This window comes from Chiloscyllium punctatum, chromosome 7 (assembly GCF_047496795.1).
Source record: "Chiloscyllium punctatum isolate Juve2018m chromosome 7, sChiPun1.3, whole genome shotgun sequence".
In the NCBI taxonomy this organism is placed as follows: domain Eukaryota; kingdom Metazoa; phylum Chordata; class Chondrichthyes; order Orectolobiformes; family Hemiscylliidae; genus Chiloscyllium; species Chiloscyllium punctatum.
This window is the reverse complement of record NC_092745.1, coordinates 90,832,996-90,848,139: the sequence shown is the minus strand read 5'-3', so window position 1 is coordinate 90,848,139 and position 15,144 is coordinate 90,832,996. Positions and strand designations below refer to the sequence as shown.

The window sequence follows — 15,144 nt, the reverse complement described above, 5'->3', positions numbered from 1 at the left end:
ACCATGGCCTACTTCCTAATTAAAGAGGTTTTGCAACTTACGCTGGTGAATCCTTTCAATGCCATTATTCTCACCTACTTCATTCCAACATTAAAGTTTTCAAGTTCCCATTTTAAAATGTCTTGGTAAAATAAAGAATTGATTTTCCTCCAGCTCAATCAAGACAAAGAACAATATGCATAAGTAATTTTAAACACCCTGGTTGTAGAAGCCACACGGCACAGTACTTCCTCTATTTGCTAATCTGTGAACTTCAGAAGCTGTACATAGCAGCTTCCCGGATTGGCTAAAGAACACGTATATTATAAGAGCTGGCACGGATTGGTCTAGAATGATCACATATGAGCTCTAGGAGGACATAGCCTTCTTTGTTTACATATAGGTACTGTTTTCATTTTAATTAAAAGTTTTCACAAAGACTTCTTCAATGTGAGAACCATGAGGAGATGTGAAACTGCTGGATATAAACAGCAGGAAACAGAATTAAAAACCTTGTAAGAAAGTTTTGCTTAGCATGCACTTCAGTTGTATCTGTAACCACAACTGGACATTTTATCACATACACTTAATAATTTACAAAATATTGCGGTAGTACCAAGCGATAAAGTTTTAAGATGGTGTTTCAACAGCAGAACTGTATTTAGAAATAATTTTAATCTTTTAGTTTAAACATCAAGTTCTGATAACATCAAGATAACCGGTTGCCAGAGGTCAAATAAGCTGAAGGCAACAGAGCATTAAGATGACAAACAATTGAAGTCAGGTCATAGGCAAGTAGAGAGTTACTCAGGAATGGTTTGGAAGTTGAGGAAAAAAAGTTCTCTGATGGAAAAGGCATTTCACCCTGCCAGTTTGCCCAGAGAGGCGACCATGTAATGTTTACCTTTGAGGAGGTCAAATAGCTATTCGACGAAGTATCTTAGTCAATTGTTAAAGTTTAATTGATGATAAATACATCAGATTTTTGAGTTAGTTATAAATGTAATGTACACAAAATCAACATCTAGCCCTAAACTAGCAAATAAGTTTGAGAAAATATGCATACTATGGTCTGGATTCTTTATTGCAAGCTCATTCATGTGAATATAATTTGCCTGCTATTTATAACGACCAGTCTGTCAGGATAACTGTTTGACAGTCGCTTACGACTGAGCATACGGAAACTGAAAATCTATCAAAATAATATTTAGAGGATATCCTGAAAATTCAGGAAGAGATAACTATTAATCACCTTGAAGCTATCAGCGTAGAATTCCTTGACCAACACATACAGCAAGTTACAAGTGATTATTTTAAACAATGTTGCTTCAAAATGATTATTTTAGATAGATTAAATTGGTTGCATTTCTGTCCAGAACGATAAAACTTTTGCCTTACTTCTTACAGCGTTTTAGTCATTGGCTGCACTGATATAGCCAAGATAACCATGTAAGCAATATAAATTAGGACACAGAAAGGACGCTGAAAATTAGCTTTCAGCCACTGTTAAGTGTTTGAATTTTAATTAACAAAATAATTCTTTTTATTTTTCTTGATGGAGTCATAGGGATGTACAGCATGGAAACAGACCCTTCGGTCCAACCCGTCCATGCCGACCAGATATCCCAACCCAATCTAGTCCCACCTGCCAGCATCCGTCCCATATCCCTCCAAACCCTTCCTATTCACATACCCATCCAAATGCCTCTGAAATGTTACAATTGTACCAGCCTCCACCACATCCTCTGGCAGCTCATTCCATACACGTACCACCCTCTGCGTGCAAAAGTTGCCCTTTAGGTCTCTTTTATATCTTTCCCCTCTCAACCTAAACCTATGCCCTCTAGTTCTGGACTCCCCGACACCAGGGAAAAGACTTTGTCTATTTATCCTATCCATGCCCCTCATAATTTTGTAAACCGCTATAAAGAACACCCCTCAGCCTCCGACAGTCCAGGGAAAACAGCCCCAGCCTGTTTAGCCTCTCCCTATAGCTCAAATCCTCCAACCCTGGCAACATCCTTAAAAATCTTTTCTGAACCCTTTCAAGTTTCACAACATCTTTCCGATAGGAAGGAGACCAGAATTGCATGCAATATTCCAACAGTGGCCTAACCAATGTCCTGTACAGCCGCAACATGACCTACCAACTCCAGTACTCAATACTCTGACCAATAAAAGGAAAGCATACCAGACGCCTTCTTCACCATCTTATCTACATGCGACTCCACTTTCAAGGAGCTATGAACCTGCACTCCAAGGTCTCTTTTAGATTAGATTTTTTTTTTAGATTTTAGATTAGATTACATTACAGTGTGGAAACAGGCCCTTCGACCCAACAAGTCCACACTGACCCGCTGAAGCGCAACCCACCCATACCCCTATATTTACCCCTTACCTAACACTACGGGCAATTTAGCATGGCCAATTCACCTGACCTGTGAAGAGGAAACTGTGGGAGGAAACCGGAGCACCCGGAGGAAACCCACGCAGACACAGGGAGAGCGTGCAAACTCCACACAGTCAGTCGCCTGAGGCGGGAATTGAACCCGGGTCTCTGGCGCTGTGAAGCAGCAGTGCTCACCACTGTGCCGCCCACTTTGTTCAGCAACACTCCCTAGGACCGTACCATTAAGTGTATATTGAACTTTTAAAATTAGGACTACAAATAAAACTATTTTTAATAAATGATGATATTAAAAGTGATATTTTGTGTTGTTTTCCTTAATAAACCCAGACTATATGATCGAGGATTGCCAAGTAAGCATGGTTATTTTTGTCAGAAATAAACAGCACCAAACACACATAACCAGCAACTTCAAAACTGACATTAATGCAAATTAATAGTGGTTATGGCTTTTTGCCAAGTATAAACAAGTGCCCATTGTAACCTTGAATGTTCAAAGTGGCAGTGACTGCACTAGCTTTCAATATTTGTTCCTATGTAATTAATATATATGGAGACACATTGCAATATACAGAAGCTATTACTATATACAGAAGTGGGTCATTCAGCATAACTGTGAGCAATTATACTCCCTCAAATCCCTGACAAAAGATATTGAAGAGAAATGGGAAGGATCTTTTTTCTTCAGAGTTGTCATAATCTGGAACACTCCTTCTGAAAAGGTGGTGGTATCTGATACCGAAATAATGTTTTTTCAAAAAAAGTTGTTGAGAGAACTCAAATTTCAATACCTTTTATCAGTGATTTGACAGATAATACATGTTCACATTTGTTGCGCTGAATGACACACTTCTCTGTAATAGCTTTGTGTATTGCAATGTCAGAGGAATATACATTAGTTCCTTAGGAACAAATGTCAAAAGGCTGTTGGGCAGGTACTTGAGGAAATTAAATAAATGCAGAGGTGTTGGACCAGCACAACATTTGTTTAAAATTTCTGGAACAGGCACAATGCCTAAACAGAAACACAGAAATAAGTGTTTAGGCCCTCAAGCCTATTCCACCATTCAGAGATTGCCTTTGAGGCATAATACTTTTAGTTGAAAGAAAATTATAAATAGCAAACTTAAAATTAACAATTGGCATAGTATCAACTGTCAATTACATTTAAAATATTCAAGTTCATGCCAACGTCGGAGAAATAACTGTTTCTCAACTTCAGTACTGAAAGGAATGTTCTAATATTTAGGCTTTGTGTGGATATACCTACTAGAGAAGGAGCAAAACTTGACCTATTCTTGGGAAATAAGGCAGGGCAGGTGACTGAGGTGTCAGTGGAGGAGCACTTTGGGGTCAGCGACCATAATTCTATTTGTTTTAAAATAGTGATGGAAAAGGATAGACCAGATCTAAAAGTTGAACTTCTAAATTGGAGAGAGGCCAATTTTGAAGGTATTAGGCAAGAAATTTCGAAAGCTGATTGGAGGCAGATGTTCGCAGGTAAAGGGACGTCTGGAAAATGGGAAGCCTTCAGAAATTAGATAACAAGAATCAAGAGAAAGTATATTCCTGTCAGGGTGAAAGGGAAGGCTAGTAGGTATAGGGAATGCTGGATGACTACAGAAATTGAGGGTTTGGTTAAGGAAAAGAAGGAAGCATATGTGAGATATAGACAGGATAGATCGAGTGAATCCTTAGAAGAGTATAAAGAAAGGAGGAGTATACTTAAGAGGAAAATCAGGAGGGCAAAATGGGGATATGAGATAGCTTTGGCAAATACAATTAAGGAGAATCCAAAGGGCTTTTACAAATATATGAAGGACAAAAGGGTTACTAGGGAGAGAATAGGGCCCCTCAAAGATCAGCAAGGCGACCTTTGTGTGGAGCCATAGAAAATGGGGTAGATACCAAGTGAATATTTTGCATCAGTATTTACTGTGGAAAAGGATATGGAAGATATAGACTGTAGGGAAATAGATGGTGACATCTTGCTAAATATCCAGATTACAGAGGAGGAAGTGCTGGATGCCTTGAAACGGTTAAAAGGTGGATAAACCCCCAGGACCTGATCAGGTGTACCCGAGAACTCTGTGGGAAGCTAGAGAAGTGATTGCTGGGCCTCTTGCTGAGATATTTGTATCATTGATAGTCACAGGTGAGGTGCCTGAAGACTGGAGGTTGGCAAACATGGTGCTACTGTTTAAGAAGGGTGGTAAAGACAAGCCAGGGAACTATAGACCGGTGAGCCTGACCTCGGTGTTGGGCAAGTTGTTGGAGGGTGTCCTGAGGGACAGGATGTACATGTATTTGGAAAGGAAAGGACTGATTAGGGAAAGTCAACATGGCTTTGTGCATGGGAAATCATGTCTCACAAACTTGATTGAGTTTTTTGAAGAAGTAACAAAGAAGATTGATGAGGGCAGAGCAGTAGATGTGATCTGTATGGACTTCAGTAAGGCGTTCGACAAGGTTCCCCATGGGAGACTGATTAGCAAGGTTAGATCTCATGGAATTCAGGGAGAACTAGCCATTTGGATACAGAACTGGCTCAAAGGTAGAAGACAGAGGGTGGTGGTGGAGGGTTGTTTTTCAGACTGGAGGCCCGTGACCAGTGGAGTGCCACAAGGATCAGTGCTGGGTCCACTATCTTTCATCATTTATATAAATGTCTTGGAATGTGAGCATTTGAGGTATAGTTACTAAGTTTGCAGATTACACCAAAATTGGAGGTGTAGTTGACAGCAAAGAAGGTTACCTTCGATTACAACGGGATCTTGATCAGATGGGCCAATGGGCTGAGAAGTGGCGGATGGAGTTTAATTCAGATAAATGTGAGGTGCTGGATTTTGGGAAAGCAAATCTTAGCAGGACTTATACACTTAATGGTAAGGTCCTAGGGAGTGTTGCGGAACAAAGAGACCTTCGAGTGCAGGTTCACAGCTCCTTGAAAGTGGAGTCGCAGGTAGATAGGATAGTGAAGGTGGCGTTTGGTATGCTTTCCTTTATTGGTCAGAGTATTGAGTACAGGAGTTGGGAGGTTATGTTGAGACTGTACAGGACATTGGTTAGGCCACTGTTGGAATATTACGTGCAATTCTGGTCTCCTTCCTATTGGAAAGATGTTGTGAAATTTGAAAGGGTTCAGAAAAGATCTACAAGGATGTTGCCAGGGTTGGAGGATTTGAGCTGTAGGGAGAGGTTGAATAGGTTGAGGCTGTTTTCCCTGGAGCATAGGAGGTTGAGAGGTGACCTTATAGAAGTTTATAAAATCATGAGGGGCATGGATAGAATAAATAGACAAGGTCTTTTCCCTGGGGGAATCCAGAACTAGAGGACATAGGTTTAGGGTGAAAGGGGAAAGATATGAGAGAGACCCAAGGGGTAACTTTTTCACGCAGAGGGTGGTATGTGTATGGAATGAGCTGCCAGAGGAAGTGATGCAAGTTACAACATTTAAAAGGCATCTGCATCGGTATATGAATAGGAAGGGTTTGGAGGGATATGGGCCAGGTGCTGGTAGGTGGAAATAGATTGGGTTGGGATACTTGGTCAGCATGGATGAGTTGGACCGAGGGGTCTGTTACCGTGCTGTACATCTCAATGATTCTATGACTACGAAACTCAGAAAGAACTTCAACAAGGAATTAGAAGGGCTAAAGGGATCATGAAAAGTCATTAGCAAACAGGATTAAAGGAGAATCCAAAGGCATTTGGATACATAAAGAGGGGGTAGCCAGGGAAAGGGTTGGCCCACTCTAGGACAAAGGAGGAAATCTATATCTATGGAGCTAGAAGAGGTAGGTGAGCTCCTAAATGAATACTTCCACCCGTGATCACAAGAGAGAAGTAATTAGTGGAAGATGATCTCTGGGAAGGGGTGTTGAATTTCTAAGCCACGTTGCTATTAAAAAGGAAGAGGTGTTGTGTGGCTTAAAAATTAAGATCGATAAGTGCCCTGGTCCTGATGGAATCTATCCCAGAATGGCGATGGAGGCAAGAGAACAAATTGCTGGAGCATTGGTAGATATCTTTGTATCCTTTTTGGCCACAGGTGAAGTCCCAGTGGATTGGAGAATAGCCAATATTGTCCCATTGTTTAAGAAGGGTAGCAGGGATAATCGTGGAAATTACAGGCCTGCAAGCCTCACATCGGCGGTCAGGAAATTATTGGAAAAGATTCTCGGGGACAAAATCTATACGCACTTAGAAGTGAATGAACTTATTAGTGATCGACAGTGTGGTTTTGTGCAGGGGAGATTGTGCCTCACTAACTTGATTTGTTTTGTGGAGGTGACGAAGCTGATTGATGAGGGAAAAGTAGTTGATCTTGCCTACATGGACTTCAGCAAAGCCTTTGACATGGTCCCTCATAACAGATTGGTAGAAAAAGGCGAAATCACAATGTATCGTGGTGAGCTGGCAAGTTGGATACAGACTGGCTTATTTTGATAAGAAACAGCTGTAGTGGTGGGAGGATGCTTTTCGGAATGGAGGGTTGTGACTAGTGGTGTTCCACAAAGATCAGTGCTGGGACCTCTGCTGTTAGTGGTCTATATGAATAATTTGGACGAAAACGTAGCTGGTCTAATTAGTAAGATTGCGAACAACTCAAAAGATTGGTGGAGTTACGGATAGTGAGGAGGATTGTCAGAGGATAAGCAGGAAACAGATCTGTTGGAGGCAAGGGCAGAAAAATGGCAGATGAAGTTTAATCCAGACGAATGTGACATGATGTATTTTGGAAGGTCAAGAACAGATGGAAATTATTCAGTGAAAGGCAGAACCCTTAATAGTTTTGATATGCAGAGGGAACTGGGTATGCAGGTCCTCAGATTACTGAAGGTGGCTGTTCAGGTAGTACATGCTCGCCTTCATTGGAAGGGGTACTCAGCAGAAAGATAGGCAAATTATGTTGCACTTTATAGAACTTTAGTCTGGCCACACTTGGACTACTGCATACAGTTCCGGTCACCACACTATCAGAAGAGTACGGGTGCTTTGGAGAGGGTACAGAAAAGGTTTACCAGGATGTTGCCTGGTATGGGGGATTTAGCTATGAAGAAAGGTTGGATAGACTGAGTTGGTTTTCACTGGAACACAGGAGTTTGAGGGGCGACCTTATAGAAGTTTAGATGATTGTGAATGGCATGCATAGTGTGGAAAGTATGAGGCTTGTGCCTAGGGTGGAGGGATCAATTATTAGGGATATAGTGTGTGAGCCAAGTTTTTCACAAGAAAGGTAGTGAATACTTGGAACACGCTGCCAGAGGAAGTCGATGGAACCAGGCACAATAGCAGCATTCATGAAGCACCTGGATGAATACACGAATAGAAAGGAAATAAAAGGGATACAGATCCTCTACGTGAAGATAGTTTAGTATAGAAAGGCAAAAGGTGTCCGAGAAGGCTTGGAGGGCCGAAGGGCCTGTTCCTGTGCTGTGTTGTGTTGTGTTGTTTTTTATTCTAGTTGGTTAAGGCACTTTTGCAGCTATACAGAAACATAAATGAGCTGTCAAAATATCCTCAAATGCACGCTCTTCAAGACAAGCAAAAAGGTGATTTTCTGAAAAAAATCACTTGGCTCAATTTGTCATTCTTGGCAGCAAAAGGATAAAGTGGAGAATGTTCTAAAGTCTGTTGCTCTGATGTTTGGCATGTGTGAGCAAGTCACTACACTTGCACAATTGTCATGGCAGTAAAGCTTGTCCAGAAATACAACACACAGAATTTCCTGGAATCATTATCAGAAGAGCAAACAGATTTCACCCCGAACTCAACACGAAGATTTTCTTCTCAGAAATGAGAGGATCAGCTGAGCAGCCCTTCCTCCCAGGTGAAGACCAGACAAAAACAAGAAACTCTAAGGCAGTCACTGTGACAGTTACAGCCCCAGCAGAGGTCTACAGCAAAATAAATGGTTATCGCCAGTACTATGATTTCTAGGAAGTCTGGTTTAAAAAAACTTCCATTGTCCACATTGTTCAACCTGTTGAAAAAATTATTCTGGGTAGTTCTATTACATGAAATAAATCAATTTATCTACAATTCTTTGAAACTTCAAGAAACATTAAGCTATCCTAACTTGTAACAAATCTTAATCACCCGTTACCAGGCTTTGAGACTGCTAAATTCACATTTATATTCTGTTCTTCATTTTCAGATCTCTTACTGGCTCACTCTGTAATCTCTTCAAGCCTTGTAACCCACTGAGGTCTCTGTATTTTTCTGATTCTGGACTCATGTTCATTGTCAATTTTAATGGTTCCACAAATGCTTTCAGCTTCATGGGCCGAAATTCTGGCATTTGCTCCCAAATCCCCCCATCAACTTAGCTGCTGTTTGTTCTGTTTTTAAAGATGTTCTTTAAAAACCTCATTAACTTTTTGACATTTGTCTGAACATTTCTCTGCATACCAGTTGATATTTTTTGATAAGCTCCTGTGAAATACCTTGTGACATTTTGTCATACTGAAAAGGTGTTATGTAAATACAAGTAATTATTGTCATAAAGCATTCACATGAACACATGTACACCGGCTGAAGAGTCACATGAAGTAGTACAAATTGGTTTACAGTTCTCAATTAGCAACTTAAGAAACTCATCATCATGACATGAACTGTGCTACAGTTGTAGAAAGCTTGCTTTTAAGCAGTCACTGGGTTGCTGAACGTAAGAAACAAAGTCATTCAGCCCATCCTGTCTGATAGGTCGAAAAATATTTTACCTTTCCATTTCCATCCTTCACCTCTTGAAGGTTGCTTGTAGCTCTGTGGGTTTTGGAATCTCATCACGTGGTATCAAAAAAAAGCTACAGTACAGAAGGAAGCCATTCAACCAGTCAAGTCCATACAGACGCTAAGGGCAATTCACTTAGTGCTACTCTTCTGTCTATTGCCTGTAGCCTTGAAAATTTTCCTTTTCAGATAATGTCCCAAATTCCTTGTAAAAGCCATGATGGAATCTGCCTCTATCAGGCAGTGCATTCCAAATCAAAGCCAATGAATGCACGAAAAAGGAAGGGTTTCATTCATGTTGCCATTGATTCTTTTGTCATTAATGTTCATCTTTACCTTCTGGTTCCCAGCATTTCAATGGAAACATTTTCTCTTTATCTATCCAGATGCCTTATGTTAACTCGCACATCCCCAGAGTAATCATTTACCACCTGAGTTCAGCCACAAAGAATGACTTACAGGTTGACAGTAGAGTTGCAGTCAGGAAATAAAAAATGAATTTTAACATGGAATTAAAAATTATATCAATATTTTATTGCTGCAATTTCGAAGGATTTGATGCATATTTTAGCAAAGATATTTCAAAAATAGACAATTGTGCATGCCAGTATAAATATTTCTCATAAAATAATTGAAAAGGCTCTATGATGTTGTTAACAAATTAATCTGAAATTTCTCTCAAGTCTGACCTGTGGCTACAAGGGGCTAAGATGATCCATTTCAGCCTCTTCAAAAACTCCCAGCATTGCAAAGTCCAGTCTTCAGGCAATTCAATTTACTCCACAGGATACCAAGAAATAACTGGAGACACAAAAACTGCCAAGGCTTTGGGCCCTGTCAACATTGCAGCAATATTACTGAAGACATGTGCTTTGGAAACAGTTGCATCTCTAGTTGAGCTGTTACATTACACTTAGATGGGCCACTGGACTGAGAAGTGGCAAATGGAGTGTCATTTAGATAATGATAGTGAAGGAGGCGTTTGGTATGCTTTCCTTTAGAACATAGAACATAGAAAAATACAGCGCAGTACAGGCCCTTCGGCCCTTGATGTTGCGCCGACTGAAGCCTACCTAACATACACTAGCCCAATAACCTCCATATGCTTATCCAATGCCCACTTGAATGACCATAAAGAGGGAGAGTCCATCACTGATACTGGCAGGGCATTCCATGAATTCTCAACCCGCTGAGTAAAGAATCTACCTCTAACATCTGTCCTATACCAACCTCCCCTTAATTTAAAGCTGTGTCCCCTAGTAACAGCTGACTCCATACGCGGAAAAAGGTCCTCACTGTCAACCCTATCTCAACCCCTAATCATCTTGTACACCTCTATCAAATCGCCCCTGAACCTTCTTTTCTCCAAAAGTTTCCATTTATTGGTCAGAGTATTGAGTACAGGAGTTGGTAGGTCATGTTGTGGCTGTACAGGACATTGGTTAGGCCACTTTTGGAATATTGTGTGCAATTCTGGTCTCCTTCCTATCGGAAAGATGTTGTGAAACTTGAAAGGGTTCAGAAAAGATTTACAAGGATGTTGCTAGGGTTGGAGGATTTGAGCTATAGGGAGAGACTGAACAGGCTGGGGCTGTTTTCCCTGGACTGTCGGAGGCTGAGGGGTGTCCTTACAGAGGTTTACAAAATTATGAGGGGCATGGATAGGATAAATAGACAAAGTCTTTTCCCTGGTGTCGGGGAGTCCAGAACTAGAGGGCATAGGTTTAGGTTGAGAGGGGAAAGATATAAAAGAGACCTAAGGGGCAACTTTTTCATGCAGAGGGTGTACGTGTATCGAATGAGCTGCCAGAAGAAATGGTGGAGGCTAGTACGATTGTAACATTTAAAAGGCATCTGGATAGGTATATGAATAGGAAGGGTTTGGAGAGATATGGGCCCAGTGCTGGCAGGTGGAATTAGACTGGCTTGGGATATCTAGTTGGCATGGACAAGTTGGACCAAAGGGTCTGTTTCTGTGCTGTATATCTCTATGACTCCACAAAAACACTGACACCTGACAATGTGGGAAAGTTTTTAATCTTCTATACAAAAGGTAGGACAAATCCAACACAGCATATTACAGTCCCATCAGTTTACTCTTGATCAACAGTGCTATCAAGTACTTACTTAGCAATAACCTACCAGAGTGAGTTGTCTCAGGACCACCGAGCTCCTGACCTCATGACAGTGTTAGTCAAAACATGGGACAAATAGCTGAATTCTAGAACTGACACGAGAGTGATTGCCCTTGACATCAAGGCCACATTCCTTATGGTGTATTATCAAGGAGCCCAAACAAAACTAGAGTCAATGACAATCAGGGGGCAAACTCTCCACTGGTTGGATTCATATCTGATACAATGGAGGAAAGCGGAGGTCAGTCATGTTAGCTCCAGGACATCTCCACAGATATTCCTCAGGATACTGACCTAGGCCTAACCATCTTCAGGTGCCTTTCACAAATCCTCAGATACTGAAACTGTCATGTTTAAATTCAGCAAACAGACAATATCCAGGTTTAGGCTGACTGTGGCAAGTAACATTCACACCATAGAAGTACCAGGCAATGATCACCTCTAGCAAAAGAGAAGCGCACCAAACTCCTTTGACATTCAATGAGGTTAGCATTTTTGAACACCCCACTATCAATATCCTGGGTTACAACTGACCAGAAACTGAACTGAACTAGCCATATAAATGGCTGCAAGGGCAAGTCAAATGTTAAGAATCCAATAGAAAACAACTCCGGTCCAATTCTCAATGACTGAACATCATCTACAAGACTCAATGAGTGTGATGGAATACCCTCCACTTGCCTAAATGAGTGCAGCTCTAAAAACTCAATCAGCTTGACACCATCCAGGGACATAGAAATCTGCTGATTAACAGCATACCCACAACCATTCAGTGCCTCCATCATTGCACTCAACAGCAGTGTATATTATTACAGAAATTCCTCAGTCAGCACCCTCCAAATCCATGCTCCTGATCTCCTCAAAATAGAAGGGCAGCATGAGAATACACAGACACATTGGAACAACAGTTCCTGCAGGTTTGCCTCCAAACTACTCCATCAAGATTTGAAACTATGCCAGTGGTCCTTCATTATTTCGGAGTCAAAATCCTTGAACTCCTACCCCAGCAGCATTTTGGGTCTACCTTCACCAAATCGATTGCAGCAGTTCAAGAAGCAGCTCACCACTACCTTCTCAAGGACAAGGATGGAAACAAATGCTGGCCTAGCCAGCAATGCCCACATCCCGTAAATGAACTTTAAAAGGGTACATTTTAAAGCTTTTTTTCTAACATATACGGGATAGGATTATACTCTCTGAAGGAGCAATGCGGTGTTAGGTTCTTTTGCTCTTGAGGTGCTTCCACACTTGATGCAATTGCAACATACCAACTTCTGTGAACAAGCAACCAAATTTATTAAACACAGCACAGTACAGGCTCTCTGGAGGGAGGAACCTTTAACACGACACCTCGCAAACCTCTCAGGGTTGTGGCAAAAGAAACAGTTCAAGTTTATTAACGCTCGTAAAAGCTAGGTGATCACCTTTGACCTCCCTTGCAGCCGTGCAAGGTTGAGTCAAAGTGAAGCACTGAACTAAAGGAAATACATCCCCTTTATACAGGGCAGTTACAATGCTTACAGATGCTCTGGCCACTCCCCTACAGTCACATGCCATGCAAGACAACCCCCAGTTACTCACAGTCACATGTTACCCCAGGTAAGATGGCAGGATGAGTTCATCCTCAGAGATGATGCAAATGGTAATGCTCTAATCCTGTGGAATTGTTATGCAGATGATTTCATGACTCAGTGTTTTCCCAAGACAATACAGGTGCAACATATCTCTGGCCAGAAAGCATTTCTGAATGGAAGAGATTCAATTGATATTATTCCCCTGCTATTGTCAAGTTAAACTGTCTAACTAAAGTGTAAGTTACAATGGATAGTCATCCGCATTCTTTCGTGGCTTTCGTCCCCAACTAAAGACAGTGCAGTTTAATCATTTAACATTACATTAATGTCCAAAGAGATAGGTCCCATTTAATCTTCTAACATTACAAAGGCACTGGGCCTCCCTTGAACAGAAATAACATCTCCATCTCTTTGACAACCATTCCAGTGCACCTTACATAGTCCCAACTCCACCTGCCAGAAATGTCTCACCCAATGTATCATTGCCAACAGCTTTACCTTGCTTTTAATTCCTGCCAACAGCCTTCACCAACATCCCCACCCTGATCCCTACCAGACTTATTATCCTCCTTCTGGATTAGTGGTGCTGGAAGAGCACAGCAGTTCAGGCAGCAACCAAGGAGCAGCGAAATCAATGTTTCGGGCAAAAGCCCTTCATCAGGAATAAAGGCAGAGAGCCTGAAGCATGGAGAGATAAGCTAGAGGAAGGTGGGGGTGGGGAGAAAGTAGCATAGAGTACAATAGGTGAGTGAGGGAGGGGATGAAGGTGATAGGTTGGGCCTGAACTGCTGTGCTCTTCCAGCACCACGAATCCAGAATCTGGTTTCCAACATCTGCAGTCATTGTTTTTACCTTATTATCCTCCTGGCCTTGGCTGACAGCCTTCTCAGCACATATCCCATCCCTTCCCATGCTAACAGTCTTACTTTGTTTTTAATTCTTGCTAACAAACTAATCATTACCAACAAACTTACTATCCTTCGGATTTTGGCTGACTGCCTTCCCAATACACATCCAATCTCTATACATGCTAACAACCTTCCTCCCCAACCTAACCCCTGCTAATAGCCTTCAGCATTCACTCTGGATCAGCTTTCTGCTATCAAAAGGTGTCTCTTCAAATAATAGAAGAGATTTTTAAAAATTATATCCAATACAAAAGGCCACAATTAGACAACTTCTATTTATTTCGCTTAGACATAAATCGTCTTCAGCTAAAGTTCTAACTGAGAATTATTAAAAACTGTGAACACATCTCTAATTCTACCTTGATCAAAACAATTTCTGTGGTACAACAGAAGACAGCTGGCATTGCAAAACTGGAAATGGTATGAATTACTGGAACTTTTCCATGAAATATTTATTAAACCTTAATTATGAACTCCTTTCACCACCAGCACACATTGGGCCATGTGCACCACATACCAGAAGCAATGCAACTATTGTCAAAGATTCTGTAGACAACAAACCTGAACACCCAACCTCCGCTACTTGGAAGGACACAGGCAAAAAGCACCTGGGAACACCATTGTATCAAAAACTCCTCCAATGCTCACATAACTTTTTTGTCCTTCCTTCACTTTCACTGAACCAAAAAATTGTAAGCTCCTTCCTAACAGAAAAGTAGGATGTTTCTACAGCAAATGAACTACAGTAGTTAAGGCAGCTCACGACACCTTCTTAATGGTAATTAGGGATGGCCAACAAATCCTTCCCACGACTGCTCTCAAGAAATATGAAATTAAAACAGACCAGAGAAAAAGTGAGGGTTTGTCCACTCAAATTTTAGTGAATTTCTAACAGTGTGACAAGTTATAATTACTAATTAACAACATCTCTGCCATGAAAAAAATGAATCTAATGCCTTCGAATTGAATTATTGTTGGGAGGATGCGAAAAATATAATCTTTCACAGTTTTCTGTTGTTTTTCTCCTCACTTTTATTTGCTTAGATGCATTTACATTTAATTGAATATTCTAAATTATGCTGCTGATTTACATAGTGAGCCCCAATGAAGATTCTTCAATCTGCTTGCTTGGAGAGGCACATTGTTGGTTCGTGTGTTCATACTAGTCCCGAATCCCCAGTAGATGGTGCTGTACTGTTTCAGACTCTGCTCAAAAAGGTCCACAAAATGTCTGTGGGCAGTTGTAAACAAAATGAACTGCGAACACAATTCATTCACCACTGACCACAAAATCTGGGTCCATGATTCCAGCAGAGACATATTAGCTGATACCAATGAAACTACGTGAAAAATTATTTCAAAGTTATGCACTTTGAAAAAAGGTTTGTTTTGTAAATTTAACCATG

General features: G+C 41.0%; 1 protein-coding gene across 4 annotated transcripts in view; it reads right to left on the bottom strand.

The window, feature by feature from the left end:
• osbpl9 (oxysterol binding protein-like 9) overlaps positions 1-15,144 on the bottom strand; it is a 229,836-nt gene that overhangs the window by 108,105 nt on the left and 106,587 nt on the right. The window contains exon 1 of one of the 4 annotated variants that reach the window (XM_072574285.1): positions 42-219. The exons of the other annotated variants lie outside the window; for them this stretch is intronic. Within the exon in view, the coding sequence (XP_072430386.1) occupies positions 42-65 (24 nt within the window). The 5' untranslated portion in view covers positions 66-219. Of the gene's footprint in view, positions 1-41; positions 220-15,144 lie in introns of those variants that run through there. 4 annotated transcript variants of the gene reach the window in all.